The following is a 19494-nucleotide window of genomic DNA, read 5'->3' on the forward strand; positions in this document are numbered from 1 at the left end:
TAAAAAAAAAAAGCCTTATATTTTAACCTTTATTTATGCTGCCCCGTGGAATTTGGGAATATAGGGGTGCTTGTGGAAGGGACATTTCATGATTTCTATGGCCGGTTTGTTGCTAACTCTCAAATAGCTCTTAAGAAATCATTCTGTATTCCCTCGCCAGTCTTTATCTGTAGCTTGTATTTCTTCGTACAGCTTGATGATATGGATATACTACACTGAGCCCTAGAGTATCTTTGTTATTATTGGACTACTCAAGAAGACCGGGAGAAGGATGATTCAAAATTACGAGAGAGTTTAGGAAGGGACATGATCTATCAGCCTAGAATGGCACCCCATCGTGATCAGCTGACTGACCATAAGAGACAGTATCTATAATATCACCAAGTAAATACCGTGCGAAGAATATTAACAAACAACGAGAATATCGTGACACGACCACCCGGAGCAGCATATGACGGACACAGTGAAAAGTAATTCAGGCCTTGTGAAAAGCATAGAAGCCGAAGACAGAGTATAGATACTATGCTGAGTGTGCTAGATATCAAGGCAGACGCCATTATAACTGGCGGGGACTGGCTGTTGGCTGTTGTTTTTCAAGCCAGTCTATAGATTGATGGTGATGAATTAGATATTATATATCTATAGAGCAATGCATGTGGCTTTTAGTCCAGGAGCTTGGATTTCCGTCAGGCTGGAAAGGTCGATTGAACATAAATATGGCAGCACCAAGTTGAATGCAGATCTGGGGGTAGATAGAAAGAGCATGAGGGCGATGAGAAAGATATAGTAGAGCATACTATAATAGTTTGTTGGGCTCTTTGTCTTTATCTCCGAATTTTCATACACAACTTCAAACGGGTTGAGACAATGCTCTATAAATGATATCAGGAAAGAAAGGGAATAACAAAGGCTACTGAAAAGACGCCACAAAGTTCATTGTTAGGTTATAAGTTGAAGGCTGTCTTGACTTCTAAGGCTAGAGAGATATGGATTATGCAGGTGTAGTGGTTACTATTTAAACCGTTGCCTTTACCCTAGAGAAAAGCGTGGATAAGCCCTTTTAATAAACCTCCACGTTTAATTTTAAATAAAGAGATAGATAGCAGTAGAATACAGATGTGAAGGTAGATGTGCAGCATTATGTCGTAAGATAGCGCAAGAACATTGAGTATTAAGGGAAAGAAAACCAATGTACTAGATACCTTCCATCTTTGAACTCCGGCCATGCTTGGCCTGCCCATGGGCTAGACCCCAACCCCCCCCCAAAATGTAAGAACCTGCAACCCAAAAATCCGAAAAGATTGTCCAGATAAATTCAAACGCCGAGATCACTTAATGGCAAAGCAGAAACTAGACAAAAATTAACAAAAGATTAGAGAGGCATACATTATGTGCCAATAAATGTATCATGCAACTTGGAAGATTGGCTCCAGGCGTCGTTGTGGAGAAACGGAACGGTATAGAAACCGGGGGCGTGTAAGAAAAAAGGTTCAATCTTTGTATGGGTTGCTTGTTCATCCAGAAATCTTCTTGTTTGGGGCGACAGTTTTGAATTCGATTCTCGGCTGGTAGTGAATAGCACCACCGTCCTCAAGCCAGGGTCCGAGATTCTTGCATTGACTGACATCGAATATCTCGAGTTGGTGGCAGCCCTCTGCAACGGCCTCAACACCAACGCCAGTGACTCGAACACAGCCACGGACCGATAAATGTCGGAGAGAAAGTAGGTGAAGACCGATGCTCCTGAGGGAGGGATCGGAAATTGCAGAGCCACAGAACGCCATGTTGAGATACTTCAAATGGGAGCACTGCAATGCAAGGACCTCGGTCGCCGTATCTGACAATGCGCAGCAAAAGGTCTGGCAGCGGTTAGTAAACCATCATATTTCACTTTTAGTTTGGCTACACTTACCAGATCTAATACTTCCAGGTTTTTGGCCGCGTTGGTTAGATGGACGATGGCGTTGTCCGTCAAATACGTGCAATCCGCCAAGCAAAGCTTTCGCAGGTTGGTGAACTGAGCATTGCCCCAGTATTTGAACCCTTGATCTGTGATTGTGGTGCAACGAGTCAAATCCATTTCCTCAATCCGACCAGCGGCGTGAGACGCAATGTGATGCATAGATCGATCGGTGACATGTTTGCAGTACGAGAGTGTGAGTTTCTTCAGATTTGGACAGCCGTACACTGTACATTCTGCTGTCTGGATTGTGGGTTTGATCGATGACTGTTTCTCGCCCATCTTCTGGTCGGCGGGCACTACCCACCCAATGATCCGGGCGAGAAGTGTATCGCCGACCTTGCGGCAATTGCTCAAGTCAACCTCCTGCATATTAGTAGCCTTGCTAGACATGTCGAGAATGGCAGAGGCTGTAACGTCCCACACACTCTTCATCTTCCACACGGTGGTATTTGGGGCGCAAGTCGCGGCCAATACCGTGAAGCCTTCGTCGGTGATGTGAAAGCAATTGTTGATATTGACTGATCGGGCTCGATTACCGACAAAGGGACAAATTATCTTAGTAAGAACATCATCTGTAATCCTGCGGTTGTAGACGCTCAAATCTAGATCATGGATCACGTCCGCAGATCTTGTCAAGAGCTCTGACCAATGGGAGGACACTGCTCTGATCCGAAGAAGGTGGTGGAGCTCAAGGAACTGAAAAATGTTCAGTAGTACACTGTCCGGGAGTAATCCATTGGAACCATCTATCCGGGGCCGTTCGGTCTGATATGACTTGGGGAGGTCGCCAGTTTCAGGGAGGGTGAGGGTTGAAGAACTGGCAGAGCGCGGCTCCGTGGGAGATGGCCGCTGCTGCTCCCCTGATGCCTCCTCGGGGCCTAGTGGTGCTAGCGAGCCGCGTCGACTTCGCATCCGGACTTTATCTAGACCCATGCTGAAGTATGGGTCGGGGTCAGAGGGCCGTAACACAGCCTGGTCTTCGTCTTCAACACGCGTGGACTGATGTGGTCCATCCAGTTCAGTTTCAGTGAGGGTAAGTAGTGGCATTGACCGTCGCCGTGATGATGTGACTTTTACTCTGTCGTCGAGGGCTAGATTGTCCATAGATGGTTGCGGCTCTGCCTCGTCAGACATGACAACATCACCATCGGCTGCCGCCTGCAGCCTTGCTTGGGCAGTACGTTCGACTTGTTCCTTCACGCCACTAGGGCATTTCTCCCAAAATTCAGCAAGGACGTCACCGCTGAGCATCAAGCACTCAACTGAAGTCACAGATCGAACTGTAGCGGTTCTCCGAGGTGCTAAATCTAAGCTGACCACCTCGCCAAAGTACTGGCCTTGCTTTAGCCTAGCTTTGACCTCAATTCTCGGCCGTTCAATGTGCCCATTTGGACCGTTTTTATTTGCTGAGTAGTCCGTCTCTGCCTTTTCCGCAAGAACTTCGACCTCGCCGCGAACAATGAAGTAGAGCTCACGACCCTGGGAGTCTTGTTTTATGATGTCGGTAAATGGAGGGAAAGATCGCGGTTGAGCATTGAGACCAAGGTAGTGGAGGATGTCGGCAGGAAGCTCAGAAAAAAGTGGCAGCTCTTTAAGTAAGAGACGCACGTTGACCAAACCATTTGCCAACGCGCTGGAGCCATCCCGCCGACCGGGGCTCGGTGACTTCCTCTTCTTGTACACAGACTTGGCACTCGTATCCCCGTCATCCTCTGCAACAGCTAAATCCTTCGAAAAGCTCTCGCGCAATCTTTTTGAGCCTCTTCGCGCTGGGCTCGGATCCAATGCAGGCGCGGAGGTTTCTTTTTTTTTCTTTTCTAAAATCATCAATCGCTCCTGCGCCTCCTCCCGGATCGCTTGTTCGACCTCCGGAAACCGAGGTAATATATTCCGAAAGTCGTCCTTTGTCAGCACGACCAGCATGCATCGAGTCCGGGCGATAATGGTCGCAGTGCGAGGACGGTCCATGAGCAATCCTATTTCCCCGAAGAACGCACCGGGTTTGAGCTCGGCGTATATACTCTCACCATCCCGAGATGTGACCGAGACGGCACCCCGCACCAGCCAGTATATTGCCTTTGCCTCATCGCCTTCCGTCAGGATGTAATCGTTGGGTGCATGGAGCTGTGGTCGCAGGTGCTGTCCAACCTCAATCAAAAAAGATTCCGGAGTAGATTGAAACAGCGGGAAGGACCGCAACCGATCTATCAGTTCCAAGGGCAAAGCTTTGATGTGGGAAGAGGCCAAGGGTGAGGGACGCGCGGGTCGGTTTGGGTTCAGAACCGAATCGAACGAACGTATGAGGGATACAGTATCGGACAAGGGCGAGACGGCCTTTGTTGGACCACCACTGGACCTGCCATGGCGACGCATTGTGAAGTATTCTGGAGGATTCAATTATTGCTCCCATTCAATAAATCGATGACGTCGACGAAAGCAGCGTCGAACTTCGCATCGGCATCTTCGCCCAATGGGTTGGTATTGTAGTTTAACAGATAGACATGTAAGGTATAAAGGAGAAGTAAAGAGTGGGAAAAAAAAGATAAGTTGGAGCTAAGGTCTTCAGTGAGGTGGGGGGTTTTGCGAATCGATGTCAAATGCGGTTTCTCCACCGATCAGCTGGGAACCTTCGGAAACTCTATGAGAACCTCCACTTTGAATTTTTTTTTGGGTTATTTCACTTAAATCATTATATGTTGTAGATATCTTGAAGACTTTTTTTTTTTTTCTTTCTTTCCTTTTTTTTAGTGGGGGACGTCACTAAGCGGTCAATTCCTTTGAACCTGCAGCATCCGGGCCGATCTCTATCTTTTTGCTTATCCCCGGAAACAAAGAAAAAACGATTGGGGAAGAGACAGGTTTCGTAAAGGTGTTCCAAGGTTGAATCAGCTGATTTACATCATTTTATACATCTTACCTAGGTAGTGTTAAAGCATCAGGGTTGCCTTTTATGTCATATTACATAGTATCTCCAGGGCTACTACCCCATCGTCTCTTAACTTGTTGAACTTCAAATATTGTTTATAAAATCTCAAAATATTCTAGTCCAAATGCAATCTAGTCACGCCACAATGGCGTTGCCAATCAACCTGGGACGTGATCCTACTCCAAGACAGAATCCGGCGATGGGTCACGTGCCCCAATGTAGTAATGTACATAGTAACCCAAGGGCAAAAATGTTTTTGTTTGATGCTAATTGAACAAGTGGGTATCAAAAAAAGCAAATAATACAAGTAACCAAGTGTGTGGCGTGTACATTGCTGCCGATGAACACAATCAGGAGAAAGGCCGGGATAGTCACCGGACCAAATATCTCAGCGTGGCTCGATGAGAACCTAAACATAGTATTGGGGCGGCATTCACTCGGATGTGCGGCTCGTATCGCTAGCATCAAATACCTAGCATCAAATACCTACCACCTGGAGCAGCATATATAGCAGCCATTTCTCGATCGAACACCGAAGAGCGTCCTAAGAGTGAAGTGGGAGAGCCTACAGCATTGGTTCTCGGCATTGAGGACATCTCAAACTTGCCACGAGACTGGATCTCTGTAACGGAAGGATCTAGGGAGGCATTGTAACATGGGCCCACCTATGATCAGATTGATCCTTCCTTCTCGACCTTAGACCGACGGTTACCGAGGAAGAAGTCAATGTAGGCAGGTCGGTTTCCTTTCAAAGTCTCAAGGGAATCTTGCAAAAGACCATAGGTCAAGCTCAATTTCAACCCAAGCTTCGCTGTGCGGGCGGCAGTGTAGACATCGTGACGAGCTGTGTGAGCGAGCTAGGTCAGCTTCAGTTCCTCCAGTAATGATGCCCAGGAAAAATGGTTTCCTTACAAAGCAAGCTGTATATTCCGGAGAATGACAACCCAGCAGTGACTGTCGATAAAAAGTCTCTCTTGTCATGCCGGGCATAGTCTACTGTCTCCTCAAACAGACAGAATGCAAATGCGCCAGCACCGAGCTTGAATCCCATCTTCATGCCATCCTTAACGCCTCCAACCACGCCAACATAGTTTTTCGTTTTATGATACTGGAACCACCCTGTTGATGTCGTGGGGAAACGATGCGCATTCTCCGCCCGAAACACAAGCCCTGCCTTTTTGCTGCCGTGGTAATATCCTAGTGCTAGCCCAGTCGAGAAAGCAGACATAGTAGCATATGGCAACCGCTTGCCGAACTCAATGCCTAACCGTGGAGGGCTATCGGATTCAAACAGCTTGTCCCAGTGGACGATCTTGAGCACAATGGAATTATGCCGCGAGGAGTCGGTAGATGGGGGGTGATTGGCCTCCATGGCGAAGCCTGTAAAAGAGGATTGAGTGCACTAGCCAAAAACAAAAGAAAGGAAAAGAAAACCACAGTTTGGCCGTAGAGAACGTGGTGAATGTGAGGAACTGAAGCTGGCAAAGCTCAGAAATTCGGAGCGCGGAAGACGGAGTCCCACCGGATTCTCCGCCTTCTGTCACTCCCAAATCAATAATTACTCGGACGCGACCTACCCTTTCACTCCCCCACAGTCTCCAAGATGGTATGTGAATTAGTAGCCTTTCCAAATGAAGATTATTGAGTACAAGCTCATTGCCGAGCAGCCACCTAAGCAATCCGAAACCGACTCACGCGCTCTGACAATCCTCTTCAAGAAGCATAAAACTACTGTCCTTCTGATGCTCCAACCCCACGAATCACTCGACTTCGCCAAAGAAAGGGTTCTGGATGCTTTGAAATCACGAGATATCAAGGGCATAAATGGCGATCTTCTTCCTGAGGATTCCTGCGACATTGAGTTCGGTGAGCCTATCGACCGAGCGGACCTCGAGAAAGGCTGGAAGCGCCTCGAGGCAGATGTGAAGTCACAGAATGAGTCAGTGACTATAATGGAGTTGGGGCTTCAAAATGGGCATTCAATTGCCTTCCGCTTCCACAAATCCAGTGAGGATCCAGGGTGGGATGTCGTCATGCCAACCTATGAGGACGATCAAGCATGATAGGGTCATTATGGATGACTCGCAAGAAAGAAATAGGTCAAAGAAGATATACTTGTGGCTTTCGGCGTCTCAGAGGGGGGTTCTAGTTATTCAAAACATCACAAGGCGTTTATTCGGACAATAAAAAAGGTGTTAGGACTACATCAACACCAAATACGATCTTTTCATTCATAGCAATGTTGCCCATACATCTCTAGAATAAGCATATAACTGCCACTGGTACATAGGGTATAGTGATAGTAGATGTCATAATAATATCGTGATCGCTGTGGTTTAAGCATCCTGAGAATAGCGTACTATGCAAGCCTAATAATAGCCACAAATTGGTCGCGATCTTGAAGTGGGTGCGAATAAAGCGAGAAGGACGTGTACATTACCTGAAACACTCATATTGCGAGCAACTGTGAACTCTAATTATTGAATGAGGGGTATTGCCACTCTCAAATTAACAAACACCACTTTAAAACGGTTGCTCCGCGCAACCATTAGGTGACAACATGGACACGCATCAACAAATGAAATCACTTCAAGGAGCCCCCCTTCGGATAATACGCCTCCAACCACATACAGCTTGAGATCCATTCTTTGACTTTTCTACATTCCTTATTTCCGACATCAGATAACTATTCCCCCTTGGCCTTGCTATTGTAGGGTGTCGCCAACCGCCTGACGTACCGACCCCGCAAAACAGTTTCGAGACTTGGGGTTGATCTGACCCGACCTTCCAACATGGCTGCCTCCGATGGCGCTTCCTCGATTAGCGTTGCAGTTAGAGTCCGTCCTTTTACTATCAGAGAGGCAGCCCAGATCACTCGATGTGACGAGGGTCCCCTGTTCCTCGGCGACGGTTCCCTGGCGGGTGCCCCGACACCGAAGCTTAACCAGAAGGGTATACGATCTATCGTTAAAGTGATTGACGACCGATGCTTGTAAGTATTCTTTGCAATTTAGATATTGGGTCCAACATCCTAACTAGACTAGGGTGTTTGACCCCCCGGAGGACAATCCTGTCCAAAAGTTCTCCAGGAGCGTGGTCCCTAACGGTAAGCGCGTCAAGGACCAGACCTTCGCCTTCGATCGCATCTTCGACCAAAATGCCTCCCAGGGAGAGGTATACGAGTCTACAACGCGAAGCCTGCTCGACAACGTGCTCGATGGATACAATGCGACAGTCTTTGCGTATGGAGCCACCGGATGTGGAAAGACCCATACAATCACCGGAACTGCCCAACAGCCTGGTATCATCTTTCTCACAATGCAGGAGCTGTTTGAGCGGATTGACGAACGAGCAAGCGAGAAGTCGACGGAAGTTTCTCTTTCCTACCTCGAGATCTATAACGAAACCATCCGCGACTTGCTTGTCCCTAGTGGCAGCAGCGGAAAGGGTGGTTTGATGCTGCGGGAGGATTCCAATCAGTCAGTCTCAGTTGCTGGGCTATCAAGTCACCACCCGCAGAATGTGGGGCAGGTAATGGACATGATCATGCAAGGCAATGAGCGCCGTACCATGTCTCCCACCGCAGCAAATGCTACTTCATCTCGATCGCATGCCGTTCTTCAAATAAACATCGCCCAAAAAGACCGAAATGCGGACGTCAACGAGCCTCACACCATGGCCACATTCAGCATCATCGATTTGGCCGGAAGCGAGCGTGCCAGCGCGACACTGAACAGAGGAGAACGTTTATTTGAAGGCGCCAATATCAACAAGTCTCTGCTGTCCCTAGGCAGCTGCATCAACGCACTCTGTGACCCACGGAAGCGTAATCACATCCCCTATAGAAACTCTAAGCTCACTCGATTACTCAAGTTTGCTCTTGGCGGCAATTGCAAGACGGTCATGATCGTCTGTGTTAGCCCTTCAAGCCAGCACTTTGATGAGACCCAAAATACTCTCCGATATGCAAATCGAGCGAAGAATATCCAGACCAAGGTAACACGGAATGTGTTCAATGTTAATCGACACGTGAAGGACTTTTTGGTCAAGATCGACGAGCAAATGAACTTGATCAATGAGCTCAAAGCACAGGCAAAGGACCATGAAAAAGTGGCCTTTGCCAAGTTCCGCAAGCAGGGCGAGAAGAAAGACGCTGTTTTGCGCGAGGGGGTTGCCCGGATTCGCAATGCTTACGAACACACTTTGCCCGAAAGGCAAGAGAAGACAAACAACATGTTGAAACTCAGGCAAATCGGGCGCAGAATTGGCATTTTATCATCTTGGATTGCTGCCTTTGATAATGTTTGCGCCGCCCACGAAACCGAGGAGGGATTATCCAACCTACATGCCGTTCGCAAATCTGCACAGGGAATCCTCCTTGAACTGGAAGGTAGTAGACACCATTACAACCAGAAATTATCAAAGAGCACCTGGGACCGACCGGTAAACTCGGCGGTCGAGAACGCGGTAAAGCAACTTCAAGAGTTTGATATAACCGATAACAGCGACTACGCCAATTTGAATCGAGAAGCAGATCTTCTTCGGTCCAATGCAGAGCGCGAATCCTTGACAGCCGTGTTAGAACAAGACAAGGCTGGAGAAGCTGCTGCTGTGCAGCTTCTGTTACAAGCACAGTTTGAGATAATGACCTCAATCGAGGAGATCATGCAGCTAAACGCAAATGAGGCTATTAAAAAGGGACGGTCTATCCTTACAAAGATGTTAGAAGACTGTTCGGATGTAACAACCAACCTTGTCAAACCAGATGGCACCATGCCATCTGTCCCGAACGTCAGCTCTGCCAGGTCTGCAAGCCCCATAAGACCAAAGAAGCGCTTTAGCTTGGTGAGCTTGCCACCAGTATCGACTGCCAACCCTCCAGTCACACTCACACCTGCTGCTCCTGTTTCACCAACTAAAGGCTCTCCACGTCGCCGTAAAGGCACTGTCGGCCGGAAGAGTGTCAGCTTTTCGCCAAAGAAAGTCCAGGTGAAGGTCCCCAAACGATCAGTCCGATGGAAGGATGACGAGGAAGAGGGCACTTTGACCGAGTTCCAAAAGACCCCTAAGAAGGTCGATTCTGCCGACGAGGCCAGCTTCGATCAGTCATGGTTGCCACCTCGATCCGGATCTCCGATACCACGGAATGTCCCGAGGGTCGTAAGCCCATCGGGTTCTATCTCTCCCACGCCGGATGAGCCTACTGGATCCGCTGAGCCTACCTTGAACATTCAAAAGAACAACAGTCGGTTTAAGACAGGGTTTTTGACCAAAAGAAATGGTAGCTCACCACTGGCACCGCGACCATCATCCAGTCTTCCTCTTTCAAGGAGAGAGAGCTCTCCCCTCCGTGATATTGAAGGGAGCAGCTTTATGAATCGCACCTTGGCGGAACGTCCGTCGCGGATTGCAGTTCGTAGCCCCAGCGGGAACTTTTCGAGCAGTCCAGTATCTGAAAACAGGGACAACTGGAAGTCAGACAAGGAAGAAGCAATTAAGATTAACTCGGCTATGCGACGAATGTCTAGTGGGCGGATTGCTAGTGGACAGTTTAGCACACCATCCTCTAATGCCCTACGAGTTCACCGTCGCCGCAGCCCAACTTCCAATACCCACGCGACCTCTCCAGCAGACAACCACATGTTCACCGCATCACAAGCGCGGCGCATGGTCAAGAGTGAAAGAGAGCACGATGCCAAGCATCGGGTCTTGAGTCCTCATACTCTCCCAGTCATGAAGCATACGGGACGCCGTACAACTTTGGGTGCCGACGGTCGACCTCGAAATATCAGCCTATCCAGCAGAGATGCCATCCGTCTCAGTGCAATGGCAGCGCCCCCTGACAACTCACAATGGTAGTGGGAGTCAATGACTTTTTGTTTTCAACTTTTTTGTTTGTAATTGGCGCTTGGCGTAGCAGATACCACTTTTTTGACAGAATTGTTATGTGTTTTTAGTTGTACAATATCAATAATTTCGGGATGGGGTTGCCGAGCCCCGGTCTTCCACCAATCCCTATCGAAATTCCCCGCTGCTTTGTAAGTTTTTTGAAATGACGCGATCGCGAAGCTCCAATTTCTCCAATTTTTGAGCTTCTATTTCTTCGGGCGTTTCTTTTCTTTTCTTCTTATTCCATTACTCTTACATCTATTTCTGAAAACTACTCCCTTTCAATTACTGCAGTACTCTATACAACTACAGCCTCTTTCACTCTGGACCTCAAGCATCCCCACTTAGTTTATCAAGTACGTCTCCACCATCAGAATTTCTGCAGATGAATCTCGCTCCGGTTGCTTCGACCCTTTTCTCACGCTTCTTCCGTCCCTTCTCCAGCTCAGCTTTTTCCTTGAGCCCAGAAACACAATCCCACAAAATGTCAGGCACACAGACCGCGACCGTAGCAGCTGGCTGCTTCTGGGGCGTTGAACATTTGTACCGCAAGAATTTCGGCAACGGAAAAGGCCTCCTTGACGCCAAGGTGGGCTACTGCGGTGGCGCAAGTTCGTCGCCATCGTACCGAGCTGTGTGCTCCGGTTCAACTGGCCGTAAGTGCTATTGCTATCTGAGACAAAAATAGCGCGAAGCTCCTTATCGCGATAATATCTTCAAATGCTTATTTTTTCCCCCACAGACGCCGAAGCCCTCCAGATATTTTTTGATCCCTCAATTGTGACCTACCGCCAGCTCCTCGAATTCTTCTATCGCATGCACGACCCCACAACAGAAAACCGGCAAGGTCCGGATGTTGGCACACAATATCGCAGTGCGATCTTTACACACGGGGAAGAGCAACAGAAGATCGCAGAGGATATTACAGAAAAAGTCAGTAAGCAGTGGTATAAAACCCCGCTCGCTACCAAGGTCCTGCCGGCAGGTCAGTGGTGGGATGCAGAGGAATATCACCAGCTCTATCTTCAAAATAACCCTGCTGGATATGAGTGTCCTGCTCAGTATGTGCTCCCGTCCTTCCAGTTCCCTTTGATCGGGTTGCTAACTTGCTTTTAGTTTTATCCGACCTTTCCCTCCTTTGTCGGATTGACTAGATTCCAAATTGTAATTTATTTAGCTCACGTCTTCATAATGTGTACCCGAAGATTGAATACAAAAGTCAATATTTATAATACGGAGCTTTGTGCTTGTATGGAGACCTTCCCTTCCCTGTATATCGACCCTGGTATGCAGATACTCTTGCGACCAGAGAAGCCATGATTCCAATAAATAGATATGGAAGGATCAATCTCCCCAGGGCTACCAGACTACAAAGAAAAAGTTTGATATGTGTGCAATAGATAGGGCTATCTACCATTCGCACACCAGGAAGCAAAAGCCAAGAGACTTGAGCCTGAGCATCTCGAGCCACTATGGTGGCTTTTGTGCTCTTGCTCGCCTGGATAATCGATCAAATTGCCAAGTTCGAACGCAATTGAGCCTTCCCCCGAAAGATGCAGCTTTTCCACCATGTTGCCGAGCTTTGGGCATGATTTTGTGACAGCCCTTTTGCTGAGAAATGGCATTTCACCAAACCCGATAGATGGTCATGGTCGATCACCATTATCATACGTTGCGGAGAAAGGTCACCTAGCGACTATTAAGGTGCTTCTCCAACATGAACCAAATTTGAATCATAGAGGTGGAAGATGGAACACTGCTTTGTGGGCGGCTGCCGTCAATAGCCACACATCAGTCGTACAATGCTTGATCGACCATGGAGCAGTGGTTGATTTGTCATGAAGGCTGCTTTCGAGGGTTGCCTCTAGGGATTACACATCGACACGAGAATTACTACTCAAGCACCACCCAGCTGTCAATGACGATAGCCATGAATTCATTGATTCTTCCTTAATGTCGGCATGCAAATGGGGACACATAAATAGTGCCATGTTGCTTCTCAAAAATTCCGCTCAAGTGAACTTTTCACGAGGCTTCAAAGGGACAGCTCTACAAGCAGCTGCACTCAACGGCCACGAGCAGTTGGGAACTACTCTTTTGGCCCATGAAGCTGAAGTTAACACCCAAAATGGTCAGTACGGCTCTTCTCTACAGGCTGCCTGTGCCGAGGGTCATCGAGATATTGAAGATTTACTCTTGAAGGAAGGAGCCGATGTTGACTCAGCAGGGGGTGAATAGGGCAGCCCGCTTCAAGCTGCTTTGTTTCTTAATCAACCCGATGTTGTAGAACTATTATTGAAACAAGGAGCTACCATAAAGTGAAACCAGCCCAGCCAATATTACGGATTTCCTCTTCAGGTTGTGGCCTTACAGGGCAGATTACCAATACTTCATATGCTTCTCAATCTACATGCTGACGTCAATATGTCTGGCGGACACTAGATTCGGCTCTTCAGGCAGCCTGCGCGGGAAACAGTGCCCTAGCTGTGGATCTTTGATCGGAAATGGGGCTGATGTCAGGTATAAGGGCGAAAAATACGACACTGCTCTTCACGCAGCCGCTGTACGTGGATTCTATCCTAGTTGTGAGAGGCTTATTGCCTCTGGGGCTAGTGTTCATGAATGTTTGGGGGAGTTTGCTGCCTCACTTCATGCAGCTACAACTTATGGTCATGAGAGTGTTGTGCAGTAGCTTCTTGAAAAGGGTGCTGGTCCCAATCCGAAAGGGACAGGTGATCGCCTTGCAGTCCCTTAGGAGTAGATGGCGGCCATCTATCTACTGTGAAGATATTGATGGACATATCACGGCAGCTGGGGGTATGCCTGAATGGCTGTGACAGCGCACTCAGTGTTTTAAAAAGACGAGGGGATATCGATGCCGTTGAATGATTAGCTTTGAGTTTGAGACGATATTTTCTTTTGAATTTTCTTGCATATAACATTGAAGTTTATATACGTGATTGTGGGGCTCTAAGCTTTCCCCTTTTTCTTGTCACCCCATGCTCACTCGCCTAAACATGCTGCTAACGTGCTCAAACACAGATGGATTATTTTGCTGATTATAATCTGTAGGTCAACCTTGGAATAGCCCTAAAGGTCCGGGAGTACCTGTGCCGAGGTGCCGAGGTGGGACAAATTCGGCGTTATCTTATCTAATCTTATCAGGCAGATGGGTCTTGTTGGGAACCTTGGAATACGGCAGTGCGTCAGCCTCGGTCTCAGCCCTGGAGCACTTCCTCACAGAACAGTCTCTTCCAACTTCCCGGGTTCGTCTACTCTTATTCTCTCTTTCATCTTCTGTGAAATCAGTTCGGGCTATACTGCATCACAACAACTTGCCAATTTTCGACGAACTTCTTCCAGGGGTCACTTTCCGCAGTCCTAACCATGGCTCTGTACAACCAAACTGTGGATTTCCTTTCCGATGCCTTCTCAAAGAATCAGGCTCAACTTCCATTACTAGCGGTGACTGGGGCTTCATTCACACTTGGTTTACTCGCTCGATCCATTTTCCCTCGAAATGAACCGCTCCAGACTGTTCTGGTCTCGCCTCGATCGACAGTCTTGCCTGGTATATCCGAGTCGGAGAATCGCCAGCTGCCTCTACCGGCTGATGTCCTACCCGGTGCTCGTGATGTAGATAGCCCGTACGGATCGATCCGAGTGTATGAATGGGGCCCCGAAGATGGTCCCAAGGTGTTGTTCGTGCACGGTATCACCACGCCGTGTATTGCGCTCGGCGGGGTGGCCCATGCGCTGGTGGATCGCGGCTGCCGTGTGATGCTATTTGACCTGTAGGCGTTAAAGAACATTCAACACTTGGATTTTTTCGCTAACCTAAAGAAAATAGGTTCGGAAGAGGATATTCCGACTGCCCTGCTGATCTTCCACAGGATGACCGTCTCTTCTCAACACAGATCTTCCTTGCTCTGACATCATCGCCTATCTCTTGGACAGGTGTGGAGTCTGGTAAATTCTGCCTTACCGGGTATTCCCTAGGGGGTGGCATTGCCGCTGCCTTTGCATCCTACTTTCCTCACCTTCTGTCGTCATTGGTGCTCTTAGCCCCTTCGGGCTTGCTCCGCGATTCGCACATCAGTTTCCAGAGTCGACTCCTTTACTCAAAGGGTCTTATGCCTGAGAATATCTTAACGTCCTTGGTTAGGCGTCGATTGAGAGCTGGCCCATTGACAACGCCCCAGCCCAAGAACGCGAAGCTTAATGCCGCAAATGCACTCACCGAGGAACTGCCTTCCCAAAGCGCTGCAGCAACTCAGATTCTGTCCCGAAACTACCCTCACATCAACATCCCGTCTACTGTGGCGTGGCAGGTGAACAATCATACTGGGTTTGTCCATGCGTTCATGTCTAGCATGCGTTATGGCCCAATCCTACGAGAGCGCCAATGGAACACATGGAAGCGTCTCGGCGAGTATTTAACTACACAGAATGCCACCTCAGGCAGCGAAAACAAGAGGTCGACAGATAACAAAGTCCACATTCTGTGCGGCAACAATGATCCAATCATTGTCAAAAGTGAGCTTGTTCCAGATGCCACAGCTGCCCTCGGTGGCAATGTTGTCTTCAAATTCTACGAAGCAGGACATGAGTTCCCCAGCACCAAGTACGAGGAAGTAGCGTCTTACATTTTCGAGGTACTATGAGCAAGGGGTTTCGGGGTTTCACGGAATATATACACTTTTGAGGGGGAGGTTTGGGATATATCCACGTTCATTGGACTCTTATTCAGTTCCGTTTGGTAGATCCACTATACATAGAAGTTGGTGTTGGATGATTCAAATTTTTCATTTTTTCGTTTGCTTTCATTTCCTAACTTCCAGTCTTTAGGATCTCCTCCATGGCATTGAGTTGACTTGATAGCCCCGTGAGGTGTGCCGATCTCTCCGGCATCCGCGCACCGGCAAAGTAAGGGCCCTCGGAGGCTGGTGCTCGTGCAAATCGATCCATACTGCTGCGGTTGCTCCCCGGTACTTGGCTGACGTTGCCTTGGCTGACGGCGTTTGTACTGGTGCCATTTGCAACACTGGGAGAAAGCTGGTTAGCTGGTTGATAAAAGATGAACTGAATATAGATACACTCACGTTATAGTCCTTGGCTCCGGAATAGACATGGTATGTGTGGTTGGTTGTTGGTGATAGATGTATGGTTTCCACGGGTTCAGAGGAATACCAGAGTCAAGTCACAAGGAAGAGGTCCAGTAGAAGGAAGTAAGGTTGTGATAGTGGTAGTCAAGAGTGAGGTATGTGTTTGGGTTTGATTGATATGTTTTGAAAGAATTGTAGAGATGATGAGCTGATGATGCCCATAATACAACTGAGGGGAGCTCCTATATATACACTGCAAGTCTGACGCTATGCATGGGGACGGCATGCCTTTGCGGCCGGACACGCGAGCTTGAGCTTCGCATCATAGCCCACATGGACAGTATGAGTTAAGCGAAGGAGGAAACGAGGAAAAGATCTTCATGGTACTGCATTTACTCCGCCTGTGATGGCATCTCGACCCTTGAGCTCAACGCTTGCCAAGGCTAAGTCTGCATGAACCATGCAGATTCTGGGACTGTTTTGGCCTGATACCCCGAGGGTCCATAGCCAAAAGCACATACCCGTTCGGCTCATATATGCAAAACAAGCGACAAGTCTGATATTATTGGCTGAACTGCAGGTGACCGGGGCGAGCAGGCAGGTACCAGCCGCATAAGACTAGGAAAGGCCCACTTTTATGATCATCCTGAGCGTAAATACAACATTCCTCTTCAGCACATGGCCGGCCACATGTTTCAGGTTGTATCCAGACTCTCGACATATGTGCCGTGGAATGAAGCGAGGGGGTACATTACAAATCGGTTCTTATTTCTGTAAACGGGTCTATAGATTTATCAAACAAGGGACAAGATCACCACTTTGAAACGTAATTTTAGAGAGTCTAGAGATCTTTGAAACAAATCCGAGCCATCATTAGCGGCAAAAGCGCTTTGCAAATGCCGGCATTCTAGCATGGGATTACTATGCAAACTTCTAGGTTGAAACAATGTCGGGGGCCAACGTGGTCGATCACATGGTCCTGTTAACCTAGGGGCTCAGCTCTAAGAGGTCAAAAAAAAAATAAAATAAAATAAAACAAGGCTTATGATGCTGCATTTTCCGGGCCACGCGCGCCTGCTGCATGTGTCCTTCATTTTCCCATTCTTGATGCCAATGCTGCAGATCTTTCAACGGCGACTCCGGATTAGGGCACGGCTCCGTACAAGATATTCTGATAGCAGGTTCATACCAGACTTTAGCCCTAAAAGTTATTTTGCATCTCGGTAATTTCAAATACAGGAATGCTTGGATCATGCACTCGAAATTCGAAGATCTCCGAAATGCCAGTGACTTATTTTTGAAACCCCCAAATTGGAAGGTGTCTAAGTAAAGGGGATAAATTAAAGCTAATTATGATGAGTCCAACTGCTAGGCCATCTCAGGAAGGGAAGCATCAGCCATAGCATTTTAGCCTTGGAGTGCCATCAAGACCCATTCGCTGATCAAAGGGATCTTCAGAGGCGTTCGTTTACGGGACATGAGAACCGAACGTCTCGCTAAAGACTACCGAGTGTCTTATCTCTATAGCGCTGCATGTTCGCTAAGAACTACCGAGTGCTAGAATTTGCGGGCCGAGGGCAGTGGACCGTACCGCATACAGAAACTATATCCAGATGTATACATTATTGGCTTCCTTTCTTAAATTTTTGGCTGAACCCAAGCCACAATCGCCATATGGAAGCTAGTGTTTCAGGATAGCAAGGTTGATTTTCCATCTCCGAATTTGCTCATTCCCCTAAGCAATGTTTGAAGTCTCCTGTTAGGATATGCAAGGCACGTCTAGCGGAATTTCAGCAACCTTATCTCCATACGCTACGGCGACGATCACTTAGCTCGCTAAAAGTCCCTAAAGGCCGATCATTCGTCTCAGGTGAGCTGACCTGGTACATCATCCAATGGCGTCTTAGTTGATATGCTCCCAACCCCACGACGATCTCAGCCGCGGAGAACTTGAAGTCAAGAACTCATTCTTATTTTAGATTGGAACTAGCCCCTGAAGCTTACAGAAACTCAATGGGCGGCCTTTGATCTCCTTGATTTTACCTATCACAAAATTTAAATAAAAGCTCGCCAAAAACGAACTATCAAGGGGGAAATTGACAAGGGCGTTGACAGAAGAGGAAGGGATCATCGATATAGATTCCTCTTTGGGACCTTACCAATCAAGGAAGGGCGCCTCAGTCTGAAACGCGACTCAATAATTCAACTTCATCTATAGCGGGATCCGGCACGGAGTATGAATGCCGAAAGTCTAGCTGCAGCTGCAGCTTGTTACCATCGCAACCCATACTCCTAACACAGCCGTGCCACAAGATCGAAACAGCGAGATCGAGTCTGTGTCTGAAACATATCGGCTCGGAAAGTACCGTTTTGTGCATGCGTATGAACGTGGCCTATGTATGCAGCCGGGTTATTTTATCCAACGGCTCTCTCTGCCGTTGCCGGCAAGCCACTTTATCGAACTGCAGACCCCTGTCACATCCCCTCAAGCTGCAATGAACGGACCTTTCTCGGAACCGGACGGTACTCGCAAAGTCCGTCTTGGTCGAATATATTCTAGGCCATTGGATAACCTCTGGGGAGGCGCGTATAAACGAGGATCGTAATTTGCCCAGCCTTGGCTAACACTTCATTTTGATGTCCGTAGCTTCAAGGTTGATTGCATGAATCAAGGGATGACAGCACTGCCCCATCCCTCGGACACTCTTAGACTCATCATGCGGACAGTAGGGGTGTGAAAATGATCCTGATAGTAATTTGTTCTTTGCTTCGTTTTCTCTTTGAAGCTCGGGTGAAAGGTAAGATCAAGGTAACCGTCCAATCCTCATGTTGCCCACCGTGTCACATTTTGAACTTATTCCGTGCGAAGTAAAAGTGAGAAATCGATTCTAACCAACTCACAGTGATACAAGAACCAGCGGTCACCGCCTGGAGGGATATCGACACGAGAATGACACTTCCACAGCGTTCAGTTGCATCACAGCAAAACCATGCCCAGTATGAAAAGATGGTCATGTGCTTTTGACCATCCAACACTTGGGACACGCTTCTCTTTTGGTGGGTTTCCAGGTCTCGGTGGTCATTTTTGCTGGCTCCGGAGGATCTCATCGATGCTTCTTTTCCTTCCGAAGTTTTTTTGTGGTCAGCCTTCCGTCAACCTTTGGCTCATTTCTTGGATGTTGAGACCCGGACGTTGCTATAACACCCTGGGGATTCCTTTATCTTGATGATCACCATTGATGATAACTGGCTCTGATTATGGCGCACGGGATATCTCTTCGTCTGCATGGCTACCTTTGTTGGTATGAGAGGCTTCCTCATCTTGGTGACCACCATTGCTGCGGCAATGGTTTGCCATTCTGGAGAGCTAATGTCTCTAACGATAGCATCCGAGTGAACCCAATTCCCAACTCCTCGATATCTGACTCAAAACGGCATATTCTCGGGATTGCGATCATGGGCAGATAAATCCTGATTTTGGTGTTACCATATCTTTTCGTTTATTGATTGGACTGGGCGACTAATTGGCTGACAAAGTCAAGCAATGGTCCACTGGTACCTCGGAGTGTAAACATGATGTCTGAGTTTGGTGACAAAGGGTGCAGAGAATC

At 48.0% G+C, this 19494-nt stretch overlaps 7 protein-coding genes across 7 annotated transcripts; 4 read left to right on the forward strand and 3 right to left on the reverse strand.

Annotated features, from left to right (window-relative positions):
- Positions 1-1514: 1514 nt before the first annotated feature.
- On the reverse strand, positions 1515-4336 carry PGRI_039270 (uncharacterized protein; the record flags this gene model as incomplete). The annotated part of the gene is made up of 2 exons (XM_040791640.1): positions 1515-1859; positions 1913-4336. The coding sequence occupies 2 exons, from the start codon at positions 4334-4336 to the stop codon at positions 1515-1517; spliced, it is 2769 nt and encodes a 922-aa protein (XP_040645212.1).
- A 1224-nt stretch (positions 4337-5560) lies between these two features.
- Positions 5561-6261, reverse strand: PGRI_039280 (uncharacterized protein; the record flags this gene model as incomplete). The annotated part of the gene is made up of 2 exons (XM_040791641.1): positions 5561-5733; positions 5802-6261. 2 exons carry the CDS (start codon positions 6259-6261, stop codon positions 5561-5563), a joined length of 633 nt encoding a protein of 210 aa, XP_040645213.1.
- A 259-nt stretch (positions 6262-6520) lies between these two features.
- On the forward strand, positions 6521-6952 carry PGRI_039290 (uncharacterized protein; the record flags this gene model as incomplete). The annotated part of the gene is made up of 1 exon (XM_040791642.1): positions 6521-6952. The coding sequence occupies one exon, from the start codon at positions 6521-6523 to the stop codon at positions 6950-6952; it is 432 nt and encodes a 143-aa protein (XP_040645214.1).
- Positions 6953-7681: 729 nt separating this feature from the next.
- Positions 7682-10748, forward strand: PGRI_039300 (kinesin family protein; the record flags this gene model as incomplete). The annotated part of the gene is made up of 2 exons (XM_040791643.1): positions 7682-7881; positions 7934-10748. The coding sequence occupies 2 exons, from the start codon at positions 7682-7684 to the stop codon at positions 10746-10748; spliced, it is 3015 nt and encodes a 1004-aa protein (XP_040645215.1).
- Positions 10749-11262: 514 nt separating this feature from the next.
- PGRI_039310 (peptide-methionine-S-sulfoxide reductase) lies at positions 11263-11928 on the forward strand (the record flags this gene model as incomplete). Its single annotated transcript, XM_040791644.1, has 3 exons — positions 11263-11434; positions 11521-11839; positions 11895-11928. 3 exons carry the CDS (start codon positions 11263-11265, stop codon positions 11926-11928), a joined length of 525 nt encoding a protein of 174 aa, XP_040645216.1.
- Positions 11929-14165: 2237 nt separating this feature from the next.
- PGRI_039320 (alpha/beta hydrolase) lies at positions 14166-15442 on the forward strand (the record flags this gene model as incomplete). The annotated part of the gene is made up of 2 exons (XM_040791645.1): positions 14166-14572; positions 14629-15442. 2 exons carry the CDS (start codon positions 14166-14168, stop codon positions 15440-15442), a joined length of 1221 nt encoding a protein of 406 aa, XP_040645217.1.
- A 166-nt stretch (positions 15443-15608) lies between these two features.
- Positions 15609-15909, reverse strand: PGRI_039330 (uncharacterized protein; the record flags this gene model as incomplete). Its single annotated transcript, XM_040791646.1, has 2 exons — positions 15609-15822; positions 15881-15909. The coding sequence occupies 2 exons, from the start codon at positions 15907-15909 to the stop codon at positions 15609-15611; spliced, it is 243 nt and encodes an 80-aa protein (XP_040645218.1).
- Between the last annotated feature and the right edge of the window lie 3585 nt (positions 15910-19494).

Source organism: Penicillium griseofulvum, assembly GCF_001561935.1.
Source record: "Penicillium griseofulvum strain PG3 chromosome Unknown contig_87, whole genome shotgun sequence".
Classification (NCBI taxonomy): domain Eukaryota; kingdom Fungi; phylum Ascomycota; class Eurotiomycetes; order Eurotiales; family Aspergillaceae; genus Penicillium; species Penicillium griseofulvum.